The sequence below is a fragment of the Monodon monoceros genome, unplaced genomic scaffold (assembly GCF_005190385.1).
Source record: "Monodon monoceros isolate NGI ecotype Baffin Bay Population unplaced genomic scaffold, NGI_Narwhal_1 Super_Scaffold_2, whole genome shotgun sequence".
NCBI lineage: Eukaryota > Metazoa > Chordata > Mammalia > Artiodactyla > Monodontidae > Monodon > Monodon monoceros.
In genome coordinates, this window is record NW_021703776.1 from 31,404,303 (window position 1) to 31,429,674 (window position 25,372).

Sequence of the window (25,372 nt, forward strand, 5' to 3'; positions counted from 1 at the left end):
CTTTTTCAGTGCTGACCACATGGCCCCAATGTGGCCTGAACTTTACTTCCTGAATTTATGCCAACTGGAAAGGGGCTCACTTTTATTTTAGGATTAAAAGTAAATAGGACCCTGTGCCAAAGGCATAAAAGACGAGAAAGAAAAGAACGATACAACAGAAATACAGAAGTTTTGCAAACATCTCTCAGGGAACATCGCTTTGGTGGCTATAATGCAGCAGGGCAATTCTTAACCATATCTATGGCTGATGGCATGGTCTCTGGATATGCTCTTTGTGGTGAGAGAAAAAAACAGGTGGCTGAGCTTTAAAATAAGTCATCTGACATGATTTTTGCAAGTGCACAGTAGCTGAACTATGACAACTCTCTACAGGTCAAATAAATTATGTTGTATACTTTTAACATCATTTTCCTGAATGATATATATTCCATACCACAAGAGTTTTATAACTGCGTTTTCTCAAACACACGTCAAATTCACCACAGGCCATCTTTGCAAATGACCTGGACAAAAGCATCCTAAAAACATTCCCAAGGGACAGTCTGTCAACAGCAAAAATAAGTCTTGAAAGGTCTTTTTGTCTTGAAATGATAGAATCTCATGACAAAAGTTTAAATGGTTTTACTTCTCTCTTTGTCATGTATACAGATTACTTATCTATAAATCACTTATATAGAAGAATTAATACTTGGATTGTCTTGGGAGAAACATGAAATCTGTCTCAGTCGTCTGTCAGGTGGAGATATTAATACCAGTTCTACCCAAATCATTTGGAGTAGGAGAGCTTATTTGGAAATCAAAGTACAGGAAAGAAAAAAAAAAGCAACAATGAACAAAGAAATCTATACGTGTTATTAAGCAAAAATAATCGCCGACTGGGGCTTCCCTGGCGGCGCAGTGGTTGAGAGTCCGCCTGCCGATGCAGGGGACGCGGGTTCGTGCCCCGGTCCGGGAAGATCCCACGTGCCGCGGAGCGGCTGGGCCCGTGAGCCGTGGCCGCTGAGCCTGTGCATCCGGAGCCTGTGCTCCGCAACGGGAGAGGCCACAACAGTGAGAGGCCCGCATACCGCAAAAAAAATAAATAAATAATCGCCGACTGTAAACAAAAAAATACTGTGGACTAAAATACAGTTGAACTACACTTCCAGATCGGGAAGAGCTTAAAACGTCTAAAGGAAAAAGTACTGACTTTACGTTGAGTTAGAAACACCAAAAGTGTTTATGTTACAACATCAAGAGTCTTCCTAAAATAATAGGAACTGTACAGGGATAAACATGGGATAAAGAAAACTTAAACCAACAGAAGTCAGAAAAGTTTGGAAAAGAAGCAGCTAAGAAAAATATAGAATTTAGGAAGCACAAAATAAGACGGTGGAGATAAGTCTAAAGTTATTGCTATAAAATTTAAGTGTAAATATAAATCCTTTTTTTGATTGGAAATATAAAATCTGAGTTTAGATATTCATAGCATTAACAGAAATCCATTGAGAGGCTTTGCTCACTCTTCCCTGCTGTGATGCTTTGCTGCCATCTGTGGCATTTCCACAGGGCACCTTCGCTGGGTTTGCACACACACACCCTGCACCACCACCCCCAGCAAACCCCTGCGTGCCTGAGGGGGGGGGCAGTTCCAACGTGTGGTCACTTGGAATTCTAATGGGACCTTCCAGTTTAAGGATGAGCGTAGCATTCTGGTTCGTGGAAGAAAAATTTAGGAAGGTGAGAAGAAAGAAAGAATGTCCATGTGGAAAAGCCAAGAATAGAGCCAGCCTTGTGAAACTTCCGGTGCTGACTACCAAGGCCGAGCTGTGGTTGGAGACAACACTGGCTTTCAGGGAGCTGTGAATTTCTGTCCCTGGCTTTGTGGCACATCACTGCGGTCACACCCCCAAATTGAAGGCAGTCTGATTTACCGCATACCACTTTAGGAGTTCGCTGTGAAATGGCATTAGTAATCACTGGCTTCGAAAATAAGGGTATAACATGATGTGAGGGTAAACTTAAGGGTGCCTCCCGTGGCCATTTAAATCCGATCCACTCAGGGAGGGAATTCTGTTCTCCACATTTTTCAGATGAAAAACTGAAACACAGAGGTCAGGTATTTTGTCCAAGATCAGATAGCTATTCAGTGAGAAGCAGAATTCGAATCTTGCTCTGAGCCTGACTTCTAATTGAGTTTTGCCTTTCACTCAAGTGAAACTGGTGGTGGTTTGCACAGTTATGGCTGAATACAATCACAAAGTACATTTTTCATGGTTCCTATGAGGCATAATTCCGAACACCAAACCAGCCGTGAGGCTGGCGAGGGCCGGCAGCAGCAGGGGTGGGGCACTTACCACAGGGCCAGGCCGTAAGTAGACGGGTACGCCAGTTTGCTCCAGCTTTCTGGTACTGCATCGTGACTCAGCGCAGACTGCTGGGCTTCCGTGTCAGGACACAGCATCAGCTCCCCCTTGCAGGGAGAAAAAAAGGCCACATAGTATCGTTTAATGTGAAGAAGGCTGCTCTAGTCTCACTTTTAAACTTACCTTCAATCCGAGATCTAATTGTTGAAGTGACACCCGGATTTCCCGAAGGAGAATATTCATCCTCTCACATTCTTGGAAGCAGACAAGGACATAGGGGCTTCTGTCTGGGCTTTTGTGCATTATCTCTGCCATGTTGAACTCTTCTGGAAGTTTCTCCAAAATGTCATCCAAGACATTCTTAACCTTAAATCATTAACAAACACAAAGATTTAGCTCCTTTCTATTTCATTTTTGGTCACGGTGACTATATAGCCTCTATTTTTTTTTTTTTTTTTAAGTCTAAGACTGTATCATACGACTCCCAAAGATGCTTGCTCATGAGTTTAAAAGATGCCTACCAACTCCCAGGAGGGGGGCAGAGTGGCACCGCCAACTCCCTCAATCGGTGCAGCCCTCCCCTCCTTGACCTCCCACAGTCTCGTCAGGGAGGTGCTCCTATTTGTTTGTAGTTTATTTACTGTTAGCATTTAGGGAACATAACTCTCTCTCATCGACTACATTTCATTTCTTTGTAAAGACATGATCAGAGGATGGAGAACCCCAATATCTGGGTAGTCCATTTTGCAATCTGCTATTTTAGAAAAGTTATTTGAAAAGTCGCATGAACCAAAGATGCCCTTTACACTTGAGTTAATTCTGGTGACTCTGCGATGCTGCCCTTGCAACTGACACATCCTAAAATTTGGGGGGCAATTTGGATCAATATTTCCAACAACAAGGAAGCCTCTATCTTTTGTAGCTGTTGCCCTAAAGAAATGAAGGATTTGTTCACTGAAGACGTGCATATGTACATAGTACTCTGATCTGGATATTTATTCCAACGATGCGGTTTTACAGAGCTGGGAAAACCAACAAATACCTAAGAAGGACAAAAGATTGGAAGATATTGCCTGTCTTCAGCCTCAGGCAGCTTTCCCTCTTTCATTTATTTCTCGCATTATTGCCTGTGGCTCTGACGGGATGCGTGCAGATTGCTTTATTAGCGCCCTGGCAGGTCATTTGTCAGGTCCTGAAATCTTGACCTTATTTACAGCAGCAGCACAGAGTATGAAACACAGTGCTGTAGAGAACTTAGGTCAAAGAAAGGCTTTGGGACTCAGCTACAATCTGGTTTCCTTCACTGGCCCTTTCTAGCTGTCTGGCCTTGGGAAGTCACCTAAGCTTATCTCCAAAAGAGAGATTCCGATACTACTCAGAGCTGTTGCAGATTAAATTGGCATATTTGTAAAGCACTTTCTATAGTGCTTAGTATATAAACACCTAGTAGATGGTGGTTGGTGCAACCAGTCTGCTTGTAGGAGATGCTGAGGCATCTTTACCTCATTTGCTTTGCGTTTTCTGCTGTGATGATCAGCTGCCTCCCTGGAGAGACTGAAGCCCCAGAACTAGATGAAGACCTCATCCACCTCTCTGCTTCTATTAATACTATAGATCTTCCCAAATGGATGGATTTTTAAATACGTTCATCTTTTAAAAAATCTAAATTCACATAGGGAAGATGTTAGTATATAGGATAAAACGTGCTGTAACAAATTCTAAAGCTTCTAAATGACAAACAGGTGTCTCAATGAACGGCCTCCTTTCAAGAAATAATTGAAAAATTTCAAGAAATAATATGGCAAGTTCCTGGGACCTCACTATAATTAGACCTGATGTTTACTGTGTTTCCACACACTGAATCCTTGATTCATAATTCTGAGAGAAACAGAGGCTAATTTATTGAGGGAAAAATAAGCTATTCAGGTTTTAAATTAATGAGAAGTAAGATTTTAATCCAAAGGTAAAAAAAAATATTTGATGTCCATTTCTCATCCCCATCATTCTACGGTAATAAGAACCTTCAAAAGAAGGATAATGCCAATCTCCCAAGGAAAGGTGAAAAAAGACACTAACAAAATGACAGAGCCAAAAACACACTGCATGAAAGGCAAGCCACACATGTGGAGAAGAAATTTGCAATACATACACCTAACAAAGGACACACATTTGAAATAAAAGAGTTCTTACAAATCAGTAAGAAAAAGACTGACAACCCAATTAGAAATTGGGCAAGCAAGTGGAACAGGTACTTCACACGAAAGTGTATCCAAACGGCCATAAGCGTATGAAAAAATGTTCAGTATTATTCCTTAACTGAGGAATGCAAAGTTAAAACCACAAAGAAATACCATGACTCCTAACAAGACCCCAAGAAGCAGGAGCAACTGGAACTCATACACACTGCTGGTGGGTGGAAGTGTATAGGAGTGGTTGTACCACTTTGGAAAACTGGGAGTATCTACTAAAGCTGAACATTATACCCTTTGATCCAACAATTCCACTTCTGGGTATACAGGAATGAGTATTATGAGCAGATAGCTTTGGGAGTTAACCTTTGTATGCTGACAAAAGACTATACGAGAACGTGCACGGCTGTGATAGTCATTGTAATGAAAGGCTAGAAAGAACCCGAACACCCATCCCCTATAGAAGGAGCAAATTACGAATTTTATATATATAAATAAAGAATTACATAGTAAAATACTAAACAGAAATGAACCATTGGTTCATGCAGCGACATGGATGAATCTCACAAATCTCACAATGAAATGTGGAGTGAAAGGAGCCAGACATAAATTAGTAGGACATCCTGTAAGGCTGCATGTATTTGAAGTTTAGACACTGGGAAATCTACTCCATCTAGTCTGTGGCGACAGAGGCAAGGAGGGTGGGTACCTTTGGCCTGGGGTGGAGAGGGTACTGATCGGTAAGGGGCAGGGGTATCCTTTTGGAGTGCTGGAAATGTTCTGTACTTTGATCCAGGTGGTGGTTATGTGCACACGAAGGTAAAAACTTCACTAGCTGTGCACTTACGATTAGTGTACTTTACTGTATATACAGTATAACTCAACAGAAAAGAAAGAATGACCCTCTACCTTGTCTTCTGTGGACTGTCCCAGCCCTTCACCGCTGAGTGCATTCCTGGGCTGCACCTCCAGCAAAGCTCTGAAGAGAGTGTTGGATGTGACTGTCAGGAATTCTATTTCAGCATCTGGGTGGAGGCCATACAGTGCTGGGCTTTCCGGAGGAAGCATCTCTTCTATGTACTGGTGGTAGCCTGAATAATCCAGATTGGGTGGGGCAGCAAATCCTGGTGCCAGCATCAGTTCACCATCAACCTTCAACCACAAAGGAAAAGTCAGTTATTCCAAATCTAAGTGGACATCAATCTTCATTTCCCAAACACCTTGAGAACAGTCCGGTAAGATGGTCCCAGCACAATGCTGGATCGATAGCGAGCTCTCTAGAATATCTCTTGACCCTCTTGTAATCAATCACTCTGCTCTGTGTATGGTACCACGCTGACCTCTGGGGAGGAGTCCAAGGAACACACATGAATCCCATCCTTAAGAAGACCTGGTTTGCGGTTTGCTTGGGGTAACACGATACATGCACACAAAGGGAACGGACAGGTGCTGAGCCATCTACTGTGTATTGGTCACCCTGTTGCATGCTTGAACTCATTGATTCTCCCAGATATCCCCATTTCGCAGAGAGAAATTGAGATTCAGAGTAACTTGCCTGGGCATATGTTTGATTTTAATCTTAATTCTGAACTCATTTTAGTATGACTTAATAGTACTTAATGCAGTACTACTTCAAACTATTTTATGTATTATGCACGTAGATTTTGTAAACATGCATAATTATATGTGCCTATCTTAAAAAATACGTGGGAGTGTGTGTAACTAACATGTTATAGGGCAGTATACACTAAAAGTCAAATGAGTGCTACCTCCCCGTGACTTTGAGCTTCTCAGGGCAGAGTCTGTGTAGCTCATCTCAAGATCTGTAGACCCTGGGGCAACTGCTAGCTAGCACATACTGGTGCTCAATCCAAAGTTGCCTAAGGAGTGAGCGGCTGGAGTTATCAGGCATTAATCACACCCATCCACTTCATTCAGGCCGGGGAGAAGGGTTAGACATTCCACCGGGAAGAATGTTCTCAACCAAGGCAATGCAAGCAGAAATACCAAAATGTAACTAAACAATTTATGGGCCTCAGTCTCTGACCAGCTATAAACGCAGTCAATCCAGCGCTTATACTTTTCTGGTTAACTCAGTGTAATCTCAGATTTTTTTTCCCCCTGATTGTTCTTTAGTTCCCAGGGGACCATTACACTTCTGTTTAATTTTCCCGGCCTCTCTTGCTGTGAATTCTGTCTACATGCACTTAAATGTACAGGGAATGCTAGTTTTTAAGAACCATCACCTAATGTAGCTATTTTAGGCCTAGAATTTTAAAATCATTTTCTGAAAATGGGGTTTGTCTCTGTAATTGTGTATGTTCATGCTATCTGGTCCCCTCACTATCACCTGGAGACAAAGTGACTATTCATTAATTCATTCAGTCGTATGAACTGATCACCTAGTATACCCCAGTAAGCTGTGGAAGTATAAGAGATTCGTATGACCTAGTTCTTAAGGAACTCACAGTCCAATGGAGACAAAATCAGCACGATTTTCTACACCATCATGTCATCTGTGAGTAGTGGCAGTTCGTTCCTTCCTCCTCAAAGCTGCAATCCCAGATTGCCCAGGGAGCCCATGTCCTTAGGGATGATGCTAAATTGCTCTCCTGAATTCCAAAAGGCACTTTATGTTAAAGTCAGAATTTCTATTTTTATTTTGTATCGGGAGAATTTTCAAGTTATCCAGTCTTTCGTATTGCCAGAAAGAGAGACCTGGACCCAATAAACATGAGAAGGAGCAATGCAGACTCTCTCGTGACCAGTATCCATCAGCTAGGCTTGTTTTATTCATTTATTCACATTTCCTATCATTTCACATTTATATATCAAAATAATAAAAATTAAAATTTTACCTGACTCAGTGTGACCAAAACAAAACTGTGAAGGGGATTTAACCTCACCCTTACTGGATAGATAAATTAGCCAAAATAAAAATGTGGACACAAAATATGAATACTAAAACCAGAAGTTAGACTAAACATCTCCAAGCCAAAATGTATTCCCTACAAACAAGGACTTGATTTTCCCTATTAGTGCGCAATAGTTAAAAGAAAATTTAAGAGCCACAGTTAATTGTTTTTCAATGCAGCCAAAGTTAAACAGAATTTCAAGCAAAGAAAGTAACCAAAAAGTGGAACCACTTGGAACTTTTCAGAATGCTTGGGGACTGGACATTTGAGTGAATATTCGTAGAATGCTGGTGGGAGTGCAAATGGTCCATGCTTTCTGGAAAGACAATTAGGCATTCTGTTTACAAATATGTGAAGAGTGCCTTCCCCATGTTGGGCAGTGAGCAAAGCAAAGGCAAACAGCAAAGTCAACGGGAAGGGCTAGGTTTATAGCCAGACAGATCTGGTTCAGTTTCCGCCCCCCCCGCCCCCGAACGGTTTGGTGGTTTTCAAAAAATGACAGTTTATCTGAGTTTCAATCTCATCGGTAAAATGGGGATCCTAATAGCAACCTAAAGATTGTGGCCATGAGAATTTAACGACAATGTATGCAAATAGCTAGGCACATAGCAGCCTTTTACAAAGGTTAGTTTTAGTCTTTCCTGTGCCCTAGAAACAGACATGATTACCTCAAGCACACCCTAATTTTCTAGAAGGAAAAACAAAACCTGAGAATGTCCTACTGTAAGTTCCTACTATGATGTCAAACAAGTAAAGCTCGATAAGCAAGGCTTAGTTCACACAGAGACTTCTGTTCTCTTACTTTAAGAAATCTGTGAGAATGTCAACATACTCAAGGAGCTCTGGGAATCCTGATTCTAAATCCAAGCCTTCTCCCATCCCACTGAGAGGCTTTTATGAAAAGCTGCTTCTTGCTGATGGGACCCTAACTCTCTGCACCGTGGCCACCTGTCCTGCCTTTGGGGGAGGGCTGTTTGATAAGGTTATTGTTAGGCCTCAAAGAATCAGTAGAATCAGAATCAGAATCAGATTCAGAATCTAAATTAACATGTCTCCAGAGAAGACACACAAATGACTAATAAGCACAGGAAAAGATGGTCAACATCATTAGTCTTCAGGGAAATGCAAAACAGAACTATAATGTGATACCACTTCACACCCACCGCGAGGACGTGGAGAGAACGGAACCCTCGTATATTGCCAGTGGGGATATAAAATGATGCAGCCACTTTGGAAAACAGTTTGGTGGTTCCTCAAAACATTAAACACAGAGTTACCATATGATCCAATAATTTCATTTCTATGTATATACCCAAAAGAAGTGGCAATGTATGTCCATGCAAACACATATATGAATATTTAAAGCGGCGTTATTCATAATAGCCCCGAAGTGGAAACAACGCAAATATCCATCAACTGATGAACAGATAAATAAAATAGCGTATCGATACGATGGAATACTATTTGGCCCTTAAAAGGAATGAAGTACTGATACATGCTATAACGTGGATGAACCTTGAAAACATGCTAAGTGAAAGAGGTCAGACACAAAAGGCCTGATATTGTGTGATTCCATTTATATGAAATGTCCAGATCAGGCAAATCTAGAGGGACAGAAAGTAGATTAGTGGTTGCCTGGTGCTGGGGAGTGGGGCAGGTTGAGGAGGAGAGGATACTGAGTGACTGCTACTGTGTACCCTAATTTCACAAATGAATAAACAGAGGCTCAGGTTCCACGGTGTATCTAAAATTGCACAGCAAACACAAGGGAGCACTGAATTTGAATTTTTGTCATTTTGTTTTACTTCAAAGCCCAACTTTTAAGCTGTTAATATTTGACAGCTTTCAGGTGACCTGATACCTTATTTTCCAAAAGTAACTTACCGTATTACTTGTTTAGCATTGCCAAGTATGCACCTTACATGAGAGAAGAATATTAATTATAATTCCCTACCTTTGGCCAGGAACCCTCTAAAGCACATTGCCGTTGGGGAGCCCTCTCTAAATGCCGTGTCATTTACCCAACAAGAAACTCATTCATCCTCCTAACAGGACAAAGCCACTGAAAGCATTCCAAGGTTTGACCACGTGCCCATGTAACCAAAGACACTAATTGCCAAATAAGTTAACCAATGTGAGAAGCGGCAAAAAGACATCCTGCAAGATGCTGAAGTGTTAGCTTAAGTTCCTAATGACGTAAACAGCACGAGCAGGAAACATCTGTATGAGAACAAAATAACTGGGATTTTGCAGTTTCTGCCACCAAACCAGTCAGTGCTTTAACTTGCTCTGGTGAGTTGACAAGGTAGTGCTTTCTGGTGAGGATGCAGGACTGCAAATGAGCATCCCCATCCTGAAAACCTCACCAGAGCAGCATGGAAGGGCAGGTACCTAAATTTCTAAAGGGCTAATGCACACACCAGAGATGCCCCTCAGGGTGCATCATCTATATTTATTTTACAATTATGTGAATGGGAGTTCAGGCTTGTGAAGGTTAATGGACTGTCTCGGTTGGCAACAGTAATTCACTCTCATCCTCAGGCCAGAACCAGAGAGGGAAGAGCAGAGTGAGTGTGTCGCTCTGCCCCTTGGCCTCCACCATCATTCAGAGAAATCAGCCTCTGTAAAGGTAGCACACCCGACCCTGTTTATCTTTCCCATCTCCATGGTAACGTACTCCCAGACCTCTTCTGAGGAGTGACTTCCAATTGTGCTAAATTGAAAGTGTCTTTCTGACCCCTGAAACCTTGCTCATTAGAACTAAGGAAAGACCAGGAGACTCACAGTCAAAAGAAACAAATAATGGTCACATGGCAGAAAGTCTTTTTTTTTTCCTGCCTTGTCCCCAAATTGTTTAACATTATTAAAAGTAGCAAAAAAATAATCTGTCCTCAATTTTCTATATGAGACTACAGTACACCATGTTTTCTAATACATGATTATATTACTTCTCAAAATGGACTTGAGGAAGGCATAATGCTTTTAGGAGATGAAGTTCTCAAGAAATTATAAACAGGAGGTTGCTCAAACTATTTAAAAAAAAAATACACGGCACAGCTCTAAACACAGTTGGTGTCTTGCCCAAGTGGGAGTAGAGATGGCACGGTGGAGGGTGCCTTGGGTTTCCAAGAAATAATCAGGCAATGGCCATGAACCTGGAAACCTTTGGAGAGAGACATGAGAAAAGTATGCCACCACTTTCAGCTACTTCAGTATGGAAAACAAGGACTGAGTGCTTTTTCCAGAAAACCCAGCACCAGTCACAAACCATGTGGGTGTGTTGGTATACACAGACATAGGGCTAGTAAGATGAGAAATGGGAAAAGGGTACCTGGCCTCTTTAAACTCCAGTACAAGGGAGCTCTGCCCCTTCCTCACAGAAGGAAGAACTGCCCTCTCACATCACCGCAGTTTTCTTGAGCACATATTTAGTTAGGAGTTAGTGACCAAAATTTAGAATACTCCATGGCTTCTGTGCCAGAGAAAGAACTGTAGAGTTCACTTGCATCAGAGCCGCTGAATTGAAATCAATACGTCTGGCTAGAGCCCCTGCCTGGGATAACTGGGAGACCTGGGGCAAATCACCGTGACCCAGTCTCCTTGTCTATGAAATGGGGTGACAGTGTCAGTGCTGTGTACCTCACGGGGTTATCTCAAAGATCCAGTGAGTCTGTGCATGGGACAGTGCTTCATGTGGGCACAGAAACCACCTGCGGTGGTGGCAGGGAGGTGTCTTGCTAAAACACAGATTCGGATTCTGTGGGTCTGGCATGGGGCCCAAGATCCTACACTTCTAACAAACTTCCAAACTCCCTGGAAGGTGTGCCAGAATATACTCACAAAAGGCCAAGAATCCTCAATAACGTTCAAGAATTATTTACATAGTGAAATCAGTTTAAAAAATTCTTAGAGAAAGCAAACTATCGCTTATATGCAGAATCTAAAAAAAAAAAAAAAAAAAAAGCGATACAAATGAACTTATTTACAAAACAGAAACCGACTCACAGACTTAGAGAACGGACTTTTGGTTACCAGGGGGGAAGGGTGGGCGGAAGGGATAGTTAGGGGATTGGCACGCACACACCGCCATATTTAAAACAGATAACCAACAAGGATCTACTGTATAGCGCAGGGAACTCCTCTCAATATGATGTAACAACCTAAACGGGAAAAGAATTTTGAAAAGAACAGATAACGTGTATGTATAACTGAACCACAGTGCTGTACACCTGAAACGAACACACCACTGTTAATCAGGTCTACTCCAATATAAAATAAAAAGTTAAAAAAGAATCTTACTAGAACTTTCTCCTCTGTGAAATGACTTAAGAAATGTCTTACCAGAGAGGGATTCATGAATTCTTCTAAATACACCCGACACAGTTTGCGATCCCAGTCATCTGTGATGTGGCCCCCGTACATGATCTCACCAAAGAGGTACCGGAGGTCTTCCCATGGGACCTGGCGGGAGAGGGGAGGGGAATCATGCAAACGTTCACTTCCGGGTTCGGGGCACCTGCCTCCGAACAGTCAGTCAGCAGCAAGCGCCTCTCTACAAGCCCCCACCTACAGAAGCATTTAAAAGAGGTTCAGGAATTGTCTGAATTGCCAGGATTGAATTGGCTGAGAATTATTTTCAGTGTGTTTTAATACGTTCAGTGAGCTTTTAATGAAGCGGAGCTTTTAATGAAGATTTTAAAGCAAACCAGATTATTCCTAGAACATGTTATGCAGTTAAGGTTTACACATTCAGAACCTCATCTAAAAACCACAAGAGGGTGTTGGTTCATAGGGCCTTTGAGGGATGACATTTTTATGATCTGATTTATACCAGGTTTTATGATCTAAATCAGGGAAAAGAAAGAAAAACCTATACAATTTGAATTCGGGGTGTTACTGAGAATTCCATCACCTTCCAAAAGTCCAGGCAAACCAAGCCGTTTGCCACAGATTGATTTGAGGGCTCGGTTTGTGGCATGACTGGCCTCCATGACTGTTCCAAGTGCTGTAACTAATGACTGTAGTATGTTTTATTCAAGGAATCACCGTATCTCCTCTTTATTTGGCTTCGCAGGGTTTGAAGCCTCTCTTTGCTACCCTTTAGCTTCCTCTGGGTTTGCAAAACATGCCAGTTTGTGATGAAGCCTTTCTAGACAGAAACCTTTATACCCTCGGGGGCAGTATACTGCCTCCCAGCAGTTCAAGTAAAAACTTAATTATAGCCTTCATTTGTTGCATGATGTGACAGAACAAGTAAAATTGCTTCAACTATTCCAATGTACTTGGCTACAACTTTATTTGAATTTGAATAATTTGAATAAATGAACGTCTTCCTTTTAGGCCACTTTGATGTGAATGAAAAATTAAAGTGGCTACACTGTACCACGCTCTCTCAGCCATGCCATGGACTACCTCCCATAGAACAGAAATGGATGGGAAACAGAGACCTCTTAACTTTATTTCTCTGATCACATTTAATTAATGCCTGCTATACATTATTATCTGATATATAGCTCCCTCAAGATTTTAATCAGCTAGGGATCTATTCTTCTCAATAATTGATTTTCTTCCCACAAATCTTTTTTTTACAAATACTTTTTTTTTTTTTTTTGTAACCCTTCCCTTGGCACAGCGTACAGCCTGAAAAAAATGTGAACTTGTTGTTACTCAGTAGAGGTCTTCTTGGGCATGTCCCCCAAACTGTACTCCACAGGGTGGGAGAAAGGTACTGCTACAGAAAAACAATTTTTCTTCCTACTCCCTCTAGGCTTTGTAAAACCAAACTCAGACGTTACATAGCCCCATCCCCAACCTTAAATGTAAACAACCAAATGATGTTTTCAATTAAAGCCTTCCAACCTTGACATTCAAGAATTTCCGTATGGTGAGACTTACGAAATTCATATGGAAAAATATCGAAGTTCTTACAAGAGTTAAACGTTGGCATTCCCTAAGACGTAATCTTTAGATCTCTCAGTTGTACTCTGTAACCTTGATGATCTCATCTAATCTCATGACTCGAAATATCATCTATCATCTGCCTACTTCCAAGTTTATACATAAACCTTCCGGAAAAGGGCATCTTGTACAACCAACCTATGTGGGCACGTCAACTTAATTCCCAGATCTAACTAACTTGCTTCGTGATGTGATGTGTGGTGAATGACTTGGGTCAAGACATCTAAGACACAAGAGCGTGTGTGTAAAAACCTAAAGCTGTCTTGATGCTGGGACACCCGTGGGAGAAGCAGCAGGACACAGCACGATTCAGTCGGCCAACTGGTGTTGCCGAGCCTCGGGATGTGAGAGCCGAAGAGAAACATGAGTCAACCCCTCTCTTGCTCCCCTTCATTCCTACCTCAACTGTGTACAGGGTCCAGCTGAAATAGGATAATATTCCTGGCCTCAGCCTCCTGGGACAGTAATGAAGGACTTGAATAAAAGTACTCAGTGGTCTATTTCATTTTCTACCCAGAACTCTCCAGAACTATTATGATAGTCAATTCTACCTGCAACATTTTAAACAAAATGTGCTAAGATCAACACAAAATAGTATTTATTAGAATGGTCAAAGTATGCTCACAGTGAATTTTATAAATTTAAAAAAATGCTAGATATGGAACAGTGATCATCACATACCATATTAAAGCCATTCATCTTGGATTCCTTGGGAGAACACACCCATGTTATGTACAAAGTGTACATATTCAGACAGTAGTCAAACCATCTTCAAAGCTTGAGAAAACTTTGATAATAATTACCAAAAGAACAAAAAAGAACCATTTATACATAGAAACATGGTTGAATGGTTTTAAAGGCCCTTTAATAGAAAGTGTGGCCTAAAGCACCATGCCTGGTTGGTTCTGACAAACATACCTCGATTTTAACAGATTTAACTTAACGGAAAAAGTTTCCCTTATGAGGACTAAGCCAGAATATCCTTACAAATGAGTCATCCTTCTTGAAATCCAGTCACTGAGTTTATAAGAGTTTACACAAATGTTCTTGATGAAGCATTCCCGTTCCCATCTGTAGAACACATTTTAGCTATGAAATAAAATCATTCATCTACCTTTAACTTCAAATCAAGGGGAACATTACTGAAAAAGTCACAACAAGGTGGCATCCTTAATACATAATAATGACATATGCAGGAAATGCACCATTATTTATACATGTGACGTGCTGTAAATTGCTTCCATCATCAGAACTAATTGTAGTGATTATTAATGCAGTGTTATGAACTGTCAGAATTGCTGTATGTAATTACATTTGTGCAAATGCTTCATTACCTGCCTAATGAATCTGGCATACGTGCACGTGTAAACCACTGTTTTTGTTAACATAATGAAGGACACTTTTTTTTTTTTTTTGCACTAAGCTGCTGATGTAGAACTGGCTTGACCCATCTCATAAAGTTCGAGCATCCACTGTAGTAAAACCTCACACTTGGCAGAGGATGCATACGTAGTGTCAGCTATTTCAATAATAGCTTCGAAAGAGAAATTATGGTCCATTTTGATAGTGCCCAAAGACTGACAGATTCAGTACACTCCTCGGAAGAGGTTATCTGGCCACTGGCACTTACGTTAGGGTTTGCCTCTAAGTAGTTGCAGAGGACGTTGGCGCAGATGGTGAGGTCTCCAGAACTGAACGGATAGCAGCGGCTCCAGCCCTGGGGGCCAAACCTCAGTCTCCCAGCAACACAGGCATGGAAGTAGCACAGAGAGAAGAGAATGCTTTTAAACTCCTGCCCCTTGGAGCACACTTCAAGTGTATCCTGGGAGAAAAGAAAGAATGTTTGATCATCCATCTGTATGGTTTCCAAGGGCAAGGGTCTGAGTTTTCAATCATCTTGCAGAGGACTTTGAGGGAGACCTAGGACAGAGGTAACATGCAGTTTTAAGCTAGGAGAGCATAAGAGAAGACTGTTTGGCATTTGCCAGTCTGTTGATTTAAGAGGAATGCTTTTATTTTGCTTCAATTATTCTTCTGTTTCACTAGAAAATGAGACAATTCATTTTGCCAGTGGTAATACTGCCTGACATCAATATCCCCTGCAAAAATGTTCTTGTACAATCTGTTTGACAAAAGGCCATCATCTTAATTTCATCACTGTAGTGGAATATAAGTTAATGCCAATTCTCCATTCCTCCTGGTTCCATAGTAATACCGATTATCTGGGCACACAGCCACTCATCAAAAAGCAATCTCCCAGCCCCTCTTGAAGCCAGATGTGCCACGTGACCAAGTTTTTGCCAACAGAGTTTGAGCAGAAGTGACGTATGCAACTTTCACGTCACTTGTGTAAAGGGAAATTGCTTGGTCTGGTTGTCGTTCTTTTCCCTTTCCTATAAGCTACAAATGATGATGACTGGACGACTTGGAAGCTGGGAGTTAGGTACGGTGGAGGCACCACAAGCGTGGGTGTGTGGCTGATCTCATGCACCAGAGCTGCCAATTACGTGTGAGAGATTATCTTGTATGAATCACTATAATTTTGTACTGTCCCTTGACAATACAACCACCACGACAAATGGTTTTCTTCCAATGAGCTGAAAATAAAACTCACTGTTGGAATAACAGAACAGCATATGGAAGATTGGAAAACATATGTCCTGTAGAGTAGATCCGTAAGATTATTTTTTTGCAAATGCAGAGGGAAACCTGGTATGCTACACTGATATGGTTATGGCCCCCAAAGCCATAAAATTAAAAGGTGAAAAACAGCCATCTGTGTCTTAAGGGTAGTACTTTACCCATTCTCAAATCTGGCAGCCCTGTGAGGCAAACAAGGAAAAATGGAGGATGACTCCTTCAACTGATGGTGGGCAGCGGAGGAAGGTGAGTCCAAAACAGCACCTTCCTGCCTTGTCCTTTAAAACGGTCAAATTACACCCGGTCTACATTTGAATGGATCTGACAATGTGGGCATCTATAATACAAAATATGTTTAGCCCGTCTGGGGTGGGAGCTCAGATCTGGCCTCCCAGAGGCCCTTCAGTAAAAGTCTAAACCAAGCCTAGATTTGTTCTCTTGGTCCAGGACCAGAAGAGCATTTTAGTTTCTTTCTCTATCGCTTTCATCAGAATCCAGGGTTACCACCAAATATAGTTCTAGAATTGGCCAGGCCACATACACTGCTGACCCAACTAAATCACTAGGTTATTCTAAATGACTAGGCCACTTCTAGGAAATTTATGGGGCTCAAAAATATACAATCATTACAAATAACTTCTCCACAGCTAAACCTCAAGTAAAAGGCAAGCTTGTGAAAGAAGAAAAGAGAAACCACATAAGTGGAATTAATGTTGAAGGATATAAAAATACATTGATTTTAAAAGGAAGACATTTCTAGGAGACCAAATGGAAGTGACAAAATTTTATGATCTAACAAGTCACCTAACACCCTCCCTGAATTACACATAGTCCACGGAAAACCCAAGTACTACAGTTCGGACATTACTTCCGTCTATATACTTCATATACCTGACCTAAGTTTAGCCTCACTGCTAAAAAAACCAAAATCATAAGTCAATGCCCATTTCATTACGCTCTGATAATATAAATGACATGAGAAGAAAATGTGAATCAGGCATTCCTAAGAAAAATACGAGTCTACCTAACATTCTACACTTCAGGTCAATTGTATTTTTACAAAGCAAGTGATCAAGTGTTTGTATCAGAAAATATACAAACAGCATTGTGAACAGAGAACAGGCATCCACACACACATAACAGTGTTACATGCACACAGATGCCACTTTTACGTGCACAATTACCATTATTTGTTTCTGCTGCAAATCTTACAGAAAAAGAAATTTACATTCTTGCTTCAAAAATCTGGTTATCTGGGGATGCAGGGAGCCCAAACATTTATGACATCTTCAAGAGGCAGCGCTACTGAGCTGAAAGAGTGTTAGGTAGGCAGCATCCTAAAGAAAAGGTTCTTTACATCTTGGTCACTTACTGATCATATTTACATAAATATTCTAGAATGTTCAAGGTAAAGGATCAATATCAAATGCACTTTGTTCGCTATGAATACACATGTCAAAATTTGAGGATAAATTCTGACTTGGGGAGAAGACTAAGAGCACAGATTTAACTTGACTTGAAAATCAAAGCATGAAAAATGAAAATACCTAAACAGAACAGTTAACTTGTCTAGATCCCTTAGGTGCTTTTCTCATCTAAGAAGGGCAGCCAGGCAATAGGAGCAACTGGGACCCATTTACCTAACCCAAATGAGAACCAAGGTAGATGGCATTCATCACCCTCTGTCCACGTCACAGGCTTCAGCAAGACAGGGCCACGGCAGCGACACAGAACATCCAGGATGATACAAGGAGACTTGGGAGAGGAGGAGGTCTGTGATGGAGACCCCTATCTGCCCGCCCTAAAGTGCCTTCCTGCTGACTTTTAGCTGGGCATACACTGCCCAAGATAGATTTACTTTTCCAGCCTCTCTTGCAGCTAGGTAATGCAGTGTGAATTAGTCTGACCAATAAGTTGAAAGAAGTATTGTGTATTAACTTGCAGAATGAATCTTTACAAGAAAGCAAACATGGTCCCTTTGTCATCCCCTTTGTTCCTTCTCTCACCCTACTTTCTGAAACACAGCTATGGGAGCTGCCACCCTCACTGCCACTTGGGACCACGGCAAGCCCATCCTAGAAATGGTGAAATGTAAGCAAACTGGGTTGATGACAACTTTGTGGTGACACAAAGGAGCTCTGAATGACCTAGCTCCTGAATTCTCATGTGGCAGAAATACCCTTTTTAACCTTGTTTAAGCCACTGTTGTTTTGTACTTCCTTCATAATTCTAACTGATAAAAGGGTTCTAGAAACCTATACACAGATAGCCAGGGAGCACAGGCTAGTACCCTTGAATTACATAATCTGAATAAAACCCACATTTTTTCTAACATAATAACAGTTCAGCATTCATAAAAGACTCTTAAAATTTTTAGATTTTCTTTAGAATCTTTTTTTTTAAAACATCTTTATTGGCATATAATTGTTTTACAATGGTGTGTGTTAGTTTCTGCTTTATAATCAAGTGAATCTGCTATACATATACATATATCCCCATATCTCCTCCCTCTTGCGTCTCCCTCCCACACTCCCTATCCCACCCCTCTAGGTGGTCACAAAGCTTTAAAATCTCAGGTTTGGGCTAGAACAGGTTTCATGGAAAGTTTATTTAGTGAATCACATTGATTAGCTTTGCTTTTGCTACTTATGAACAAATTTAATCTTAATATTTCAGAGGAGCCTTTCCAGTAGATAAGAAATATTCCCCCCTGAAGTTCTTAAGACCCTTTTCAATAAATGTAACCAATTATTGTAAGGGGTTTTCCAAGTAGCAGTAAAAAAAAAACCTGATACTTTCATAAATAAACTAGAACATGCTGTTCTTAACTGGGGAAGGAATTCATGCATAGGCTTTGGGGGATCTGGTCATCCCTATGATTGTATGCAACAATTTTTTTTTAGTGTGCATTTCCCTGGGGAGAGTATCCATAGTTTTATCAGATTATCAGAGAGGTGCTTACCAAAAAAAAGCTGAAGGACAACTGGGCTGAAGTCTGTTTACTCATGAATTGCTCACTTTTCACAAATAAAGACAATTGTTCTGGGAAGTTGGACAAATCCTATTTAAATACGTCAAAGTCCTCTTTTGTACTTACTCTGAGAGAGAGAGCTTGAGAATGTCACAGATGGCCAGGAATTATAAATTGAGGGAAGATAAAATACATGCCTGTCTTAGTTCGCAAAAAAGGATACTTCAAACATGTAACAGACTCAACAGAGTTTTTGAGTGCCTTTTGTTTACACAGCCCGTTGGGTAAATAGGCACAAACTACTCAATTATTGAATTGAGCAATTAACTGTATTCTTCAAAACTATATTCTTAGGTGGCCAATTATTTTAATGCCTTCATAATGTTGGTTTTCTCATCTTAGCCCAGAGGGACCTAGAGAAAAAGTTAAGCATGTGGGCATGTTTCATAGAGGATAATAACATTCCTAACACGAGGCTGAATATTTATCACCACATCATACGTGTTTCCTCTTTCGGGCTTATTCTACTTCTCCTAATAAGAATGCTGTTTACCAAGGATTTCTAAGAAATTAGAGGAAGGAATGGGAGCTCAGAGAAATAGCAACAAAGGAAACTGACAGACTTGATTATGACACAGACAGATGTGGTAATTTGAACAAGGAGACTAATGGTAATAGAACTATCATTAATTTATAAAGGTACTAATTTATTTGTTTTATTTTGGAAGGACATGAAAATGTAAATCTGAAGGCAGGATGCATATAATCTAAAAAGAAGGGCTTTAAATTGACTAATATCAAAACCAGATCAAAATATTAAGTCGTATACTAAAACTCCTGCCACGTCATCATTAGCGTCATCGATCTTCTCAACGACGTCAATAAGAACAATGGCTTTTTCTCTTTCTATGGTTAGAGATACTAGTCTGCCATGTTTGTCTTCCATAAGCAAGCTCCTCAGAAAGGTACGTGGTTCATTCTCGTTACACGCGTGGCTGTGGTTTTAGGTCTCACAGTCTTGTGAGAAGACCCTGACTTCAGTGTCAGACCAGGCTGCTTCTGCATTCTTACCTGATCAAAGTTGTCCAGTGCAGCATGCAAATTGGCCAGCATTCCTGTGGGGGGCTCATTAGTAATCTTGATGGAATTTTCCAGGAGTCCTGGAGGGATGACATGTTCATTTGGTGTAGGTGCAGACTCAGCACTCATGAAAACCCTGTAATCTCTGTGGCTTCCCTGGCTGAATCTTTCAAGGAGTTTCTCCAAGGTTCCGAGCCACTTGGCTACCAAATGGACATTCTGAAAAACAGCATGGTTTAGAATTCCTGTGAGACTGAAGTACATTACTTAAATTATAGGATTACAACATTCTCCTGTACATGAATGAGTTGAAAACTCAGAGAACCACGATTTAAAATTTCCTTTACTAGCGCATTAGGGAAAAAAAAATAAACCAAGTCAGAATTGAACACTGAACACTTTAAGTGCTCCAAATCACTACAGTTTGTCTTTGTGAAACAAAATCTCCTTCTAACACTCACCTACTTCCAACACCCGCCAATCACTTCTGAGATGGAGTTCTTGATACTTTTCTTTGTTACAGTTCAAACTCAATTGCTAAGACTTATCTGGGTTAGTTTAATCAAGTATAAAAACTAAAGGCTAGAAATGCACCTGATCCCCTACTTCACTGTTACTGACGGAAATCTCCTCTACTCAAACTCCTGCTCATCAGTATATGAAACAAACATAAAAATATTTTAACAGTGACTTTGGAGTCAGGGAACAGAAAAATCTCCAAGTGAGCCATCCTTGTACACTGGCATTCTTTGGAATCCAGCCTGGGAACCATTCTTGAGGATACTGGCCTTGAGACTGGCTAGATTCTTGCGGCCATTTGTCCAAGGGTAGCAATGTTTGTGCGACATTTTTAGCCAATACACATATCTTGAAAACCACCCATTTTGCCCATGAAAAATGGTTTTTTTCCATTATATTAATTCACAAATCATCTGGTGTGCATCTGAGACAAAGACAGTGCCAGTCTGCTACCTTAGTGATGGTTTTCTCTGGAGTGTGGGTTTTTGATGCCAACTAAATATCCTTAGAGGGGCTTATCGCTGATCATAGTAATTGACCGGCGCAGAGTTTGGTTAGGAACTCATTAACATGTGCATACATATCATCTGCCCACGCTGACGGAACTTAATGTAAATTACAAACAATATAACAAGTTCCCATTATGCTGGGCTTCTCATTCTTCAAAGAATGCTTCTCTTTTAACTGCCAATCAAATGTATCCTAGGAACCTTCAGAAGCTGCCAAAAAGCCTGGGATAGTCTCTCCTCTCCAATTATTCTATGTGTGGAGAGAACTAGTGAAAGTTACATTCTCAGTTACTGGCTTACCACTAAAAACAAAAATCAAAGGTCTAAAATAGATACCCAAAAGGAGATCCTTCACCAAATAAGGTCTTTTGAGACGTCTTTTAACGGTAAAACTTACAACTTGCATTTTTTTGGGGGGGGAGGCGACGGGTAGCACAGCATAGATATAAAAATAACAGAAACATTTTACTTTGACCACTATGTTCTCTTGAGGAGGACTGCACCCCTCCCAGTTTCTCTCCAGTCTGAGCTGCCGGATGCATGAGAACTCGCAAAGAATGTTCTCTTTTGTGGGGAGAGCTCAGCATCTACCCAATGGACCCAGCAACAACTGCTATCTCTGGAAAAACAAAACCTCCACTATTACCCGTCCGACTCTGTGAGGCTCCGAAGGGACACACCATCCCAAGTCCCCATACTGAAGTCTCATCTAAGCAGTAGGTTTTACTCTCCCAGAAGGTTATATTCTTCTTGGACACTGGGCAATTTCTTAGTGAATCCAATTTTATTTCAAGCAGAAACGCAGAATGCATCAACCCCAGATACTGGAGACATTAAGGAAGGCCAATGTCATATCTGCATGAGGGTGGCAGTGTGGGCTAGCGGAAAGAACGTCGCCTGCTGGCGGACAGACTCTGCCACTTTCCTGCTGTGTGGCCTTGAGGCTCTCCAAACCACTCTGAAGCTCAGTTTTCTCACCTTTATAATGGGATGACAATACCTACCCTTGCAACTTTGCTGTGATGATTAGAGATAATTTATCCTACAAGTTGCCTAGTAAAGAGCCTGACATATAAATAAGAACCTTCGGGATCACTGTGCTGCAAGTCAAATGGCCATTTCCAGACCTGCTGAGACAGCTGGCGCACCCTGCTGAGGAAGGAGTGAGCTTGGAGTTAGCTCGGCCCCTAGGTGCCTCCTAAAGCTTGCTTGGGCTCCACTGGTTCCTGGATTCTTGCTAGTACAAACTAAAAAATGTCACTCGCCATCTGGTTCTATATGAACGAAGTCACTAGCCACTGCAGTGGCTGACTTTCAACACACCCTGAAAGGAGTTCAGGGCAGAGATCAGGAATGAGGCTTTCTGTGCTCGGGGAAAATCTGGTAGAACAGGGCTTCGGATAGATATTTTCGGGAGAAAATTTTATGAACTCAATTCCTTGCATCTTCTCATACCTAGAAAAGCACTAAAATCATGAATGGAAACATCTGCTCCTTGTGGCTAGCAGCAACCTTCAACCGAGATGTGTGCCTGACTGCATGTACCCCTTCACCAAAATCACATAGATACTGACCTCTCCCCTGCTACCTCTTCGGATCAGTTCCTCACAGCTGAGAGGCTGTCTCCCAGGCTGTAGTCCTCATTAAGTCCCAAATAAAACTGAATTCACAGCTCTCACATTGTCCGTTTTTTTTTTTTCGGTCGACACTAGAATCCCCAGTGAAGGGAGCCAACCCCAAAGGACACTGGATTGTAGAATCATAGACCCACAAAATGTGAGCCTTAGAAAGGCGAAAGGGACCAAGTACTCAACCTCTTAATTTATAAGCCAAGGGAATGTGACACAACTAGTTATGGGCAGAGTCAGAGTTACGTGACATAATGAGATATGAAAAAACACTCTGTCAACTTTAAAGCCACATGCAAAGGAGAGATATTATGCCAACGGTCTTGGTATTCCATACGAGCCAGTCTGTCCTCAAGCACTATTGGAGTGTTCCAGATATCCGTAAGTCAGGAGAACGATGGGGCTCCCCGTAATATTTAAAATTTTCAAGCACAATGGCTAGAAAATCCCTCAAAAAATGGTAGTCATCCTTGTCAGCAGAGCTCCTTGTCACGCTAGGAGGTGTCATTACTGCTGAGAGAACCCCACGCCTCCCACCAGCAGATCACCGTGTGCTGTGTGAAAGGCTCATTCCCGCTGGGCAGGGGTGCTCTGCACTGCCCTTCCATGTTCACTCCCAGTGTTTTCAGGAAAACGTAATTACTCACTTGGAGTATGACCCAGTGTCCTCCTCGGGAAGCTTTCTCCAGGGCCATTTCTGCCACCATCTCCTGACCTTGTCCTAAAGACACATTGTGGAATTTTCCCGAGTCAGTTGTAAACCCAAGTCTTTTGCCTGTGGGAGGACACAACATGGCGAGAGGAAAAGTGAACCAAGGAGAGGTGAGAAGAGTCTGAAATCCTGTGGTCCGATGTTCATCTGTGGCCACTGCCGCCACCTTCCAGGTCACTTTCCTGAAGAAGCCAAACTAAATCTCTGTCGTTTCAACAAGCGTCATTTCACGCTCTCAACAGCCACCTCCTCACAAGCATTAGCAAAACCTATGGAAATCAGTTCCTCTGGTTTTGTGGTAATAAAGCTTTTGAAATTTTGATAGACGGCAAGCATTGTTACCCAGCTTTACAAACTCTTGCAGGAGTAGCAAAGCGTTGCCCTCATAAAAAGGAGCAACACGGGGTAGATATCACATCATTTTTTGACCGGATTGGCTCATTGGGTAAATGCAGGAGCCCCTCACCTTGTGAAGCTGTGCTTGAATCCAGCACAGTCAGGTCACAGCTCTATTAACCTGGAATTCTCCGTGCAGGTCGTGGGGGATAGTAATCCAAAGCACAAAGCGATAGTGCCTTTCACACTCAAATAGGCTTGCTCTAATGACCATTATTTAGTCACAGGGGGCACAAGATTACAAGAGCATGGGGAAAATTGCCCTCTGGCCCTCATCTAGTCAAAAGGTGGAGAGCAGTACAAAAGAAACTTGCATTATGCCAACCGGAGGAATGTTCCATTTAAACATTTCTCCAGACTACAGTGTTATTAACCTTACATTTTCCATACACTCAATCTCCAACAAATGAAGAAAAGGAAAAAGCAACTAAGATAACTATGAGCTGAAAAGAAGGCTGCGTTGGCGACGGATGAGAGGCAGGGCTGGGTGGCCAGCCTCCCGGCCACTCACCAAGGATCTCTAGGTCTTTAAGGGCATCTACCCCTGGGGAGAGGATGAAGAATACTGGGGTGGCTGGGCTGCTTTCTTCAAATGCTTTAACTAAGTCCAATCTGGTTCTCTCCACATACTTCGTACCCAGTTTTTCCTCCACGAAATTCCTGTAAAAAGAATAATGCCAAAGACAGGATCAGCGCCTCTGACCTTGAAAAGTGTCACAGCTTGAATCAGCTTAAACCACAGGCACGGGAAGGAAGCAAACTATGTTTATTACACGAGATGTTTTGTAAGAATGACAATATGAATCCACACTAGATTTATGCAGTTCAGTCCGTGAACTCCCTCTCTGCTTTAGAAGCTCTGAAAATCAGAAGCCTACCTTCCATTTTGGGGGTCTACCGAGACTCTCCTCTGAGAACCATCCAAAGCCTGCATACGGCTTTGTATCCCCCAAATCCCCTGCCAGAGCCCCCGTTACTTATTAACAGTTCATTAGATTTGCCACAGTGCAATTTTCCAGCCTGCTGGGCTTCTCATGAATATACAAATGCTTTTTGGGGTGTTTCTAACACAGGGAAGCTCAATTAAGCAGGGATTATTTGCCAGCAGCATCAGATTTAGCAGAAAGTAAGGACTACTAAGCAGAATTAACTTGTAAAGTAGGGTGTGGCGGGGGCTTCTGCAAAGGGAAAATTGGCTAAACAGACAAAGCCAAGGAAGAAAACCTGAGGCAAGTGAATGCTGCTGACAAAAAAGCAGCTCGCTAGGGAAGGAACCTGGGAACTCTTTGACCGTTGAATTCAAATTGGAATTAAGCACTGTATTACCAGTTAGGAGCCAAAAGGGCAAAGGAAAGGGACACTTAAACCAAGATGTAGGCAGGCATTTCTGCTTTTAAATCCTGTTGGTTGTAAAGTTATAGGACTATGAGTGAATCCACAAAAGGCATTCATTTTTTGTTTGATGTGCAAAATCTTTGGAGCCAAAGGGCCGCTCTAAATATAAACAATG

At 41.6% G+C, this 25,372-nt stretch overlaps 1 protein-coding gene across 1 annotated transcript in view; it reads right to left on the reverse strand.

Moving 5' to 3' along the window:
- The window catches only part of DNAH11 (dynein axonemal heavy chain 11), a 315,311-nt gene that overhangs the window by 5,715 nt on the left and 284,224 nt on the right, over window positions 1–25,372 (reverse strand). Inside the window, 8 exon segments of the mRNA XM_029233957.1 lie at window positions 2,337–2,452; window positions 2,529–2,711; window positions 5,444–5,686; window positions 11,791–11,910; window positions 15,038–15,229; window positions 20,090–20,317; window positions 23,402–23,529; window positions 24,374–24,522. Coding sequence (XP_029089790.1) covers window positions 2,337–2,452; window positions 2,529–2,711; window positions 5,444–5,686; window positions 11,791–11,910; window positions 15,038–15,229; window positions 20,090–20,317; window positions 23,402–23,529; window positions 24,374–24,522 — 1,359 coding nt within the window.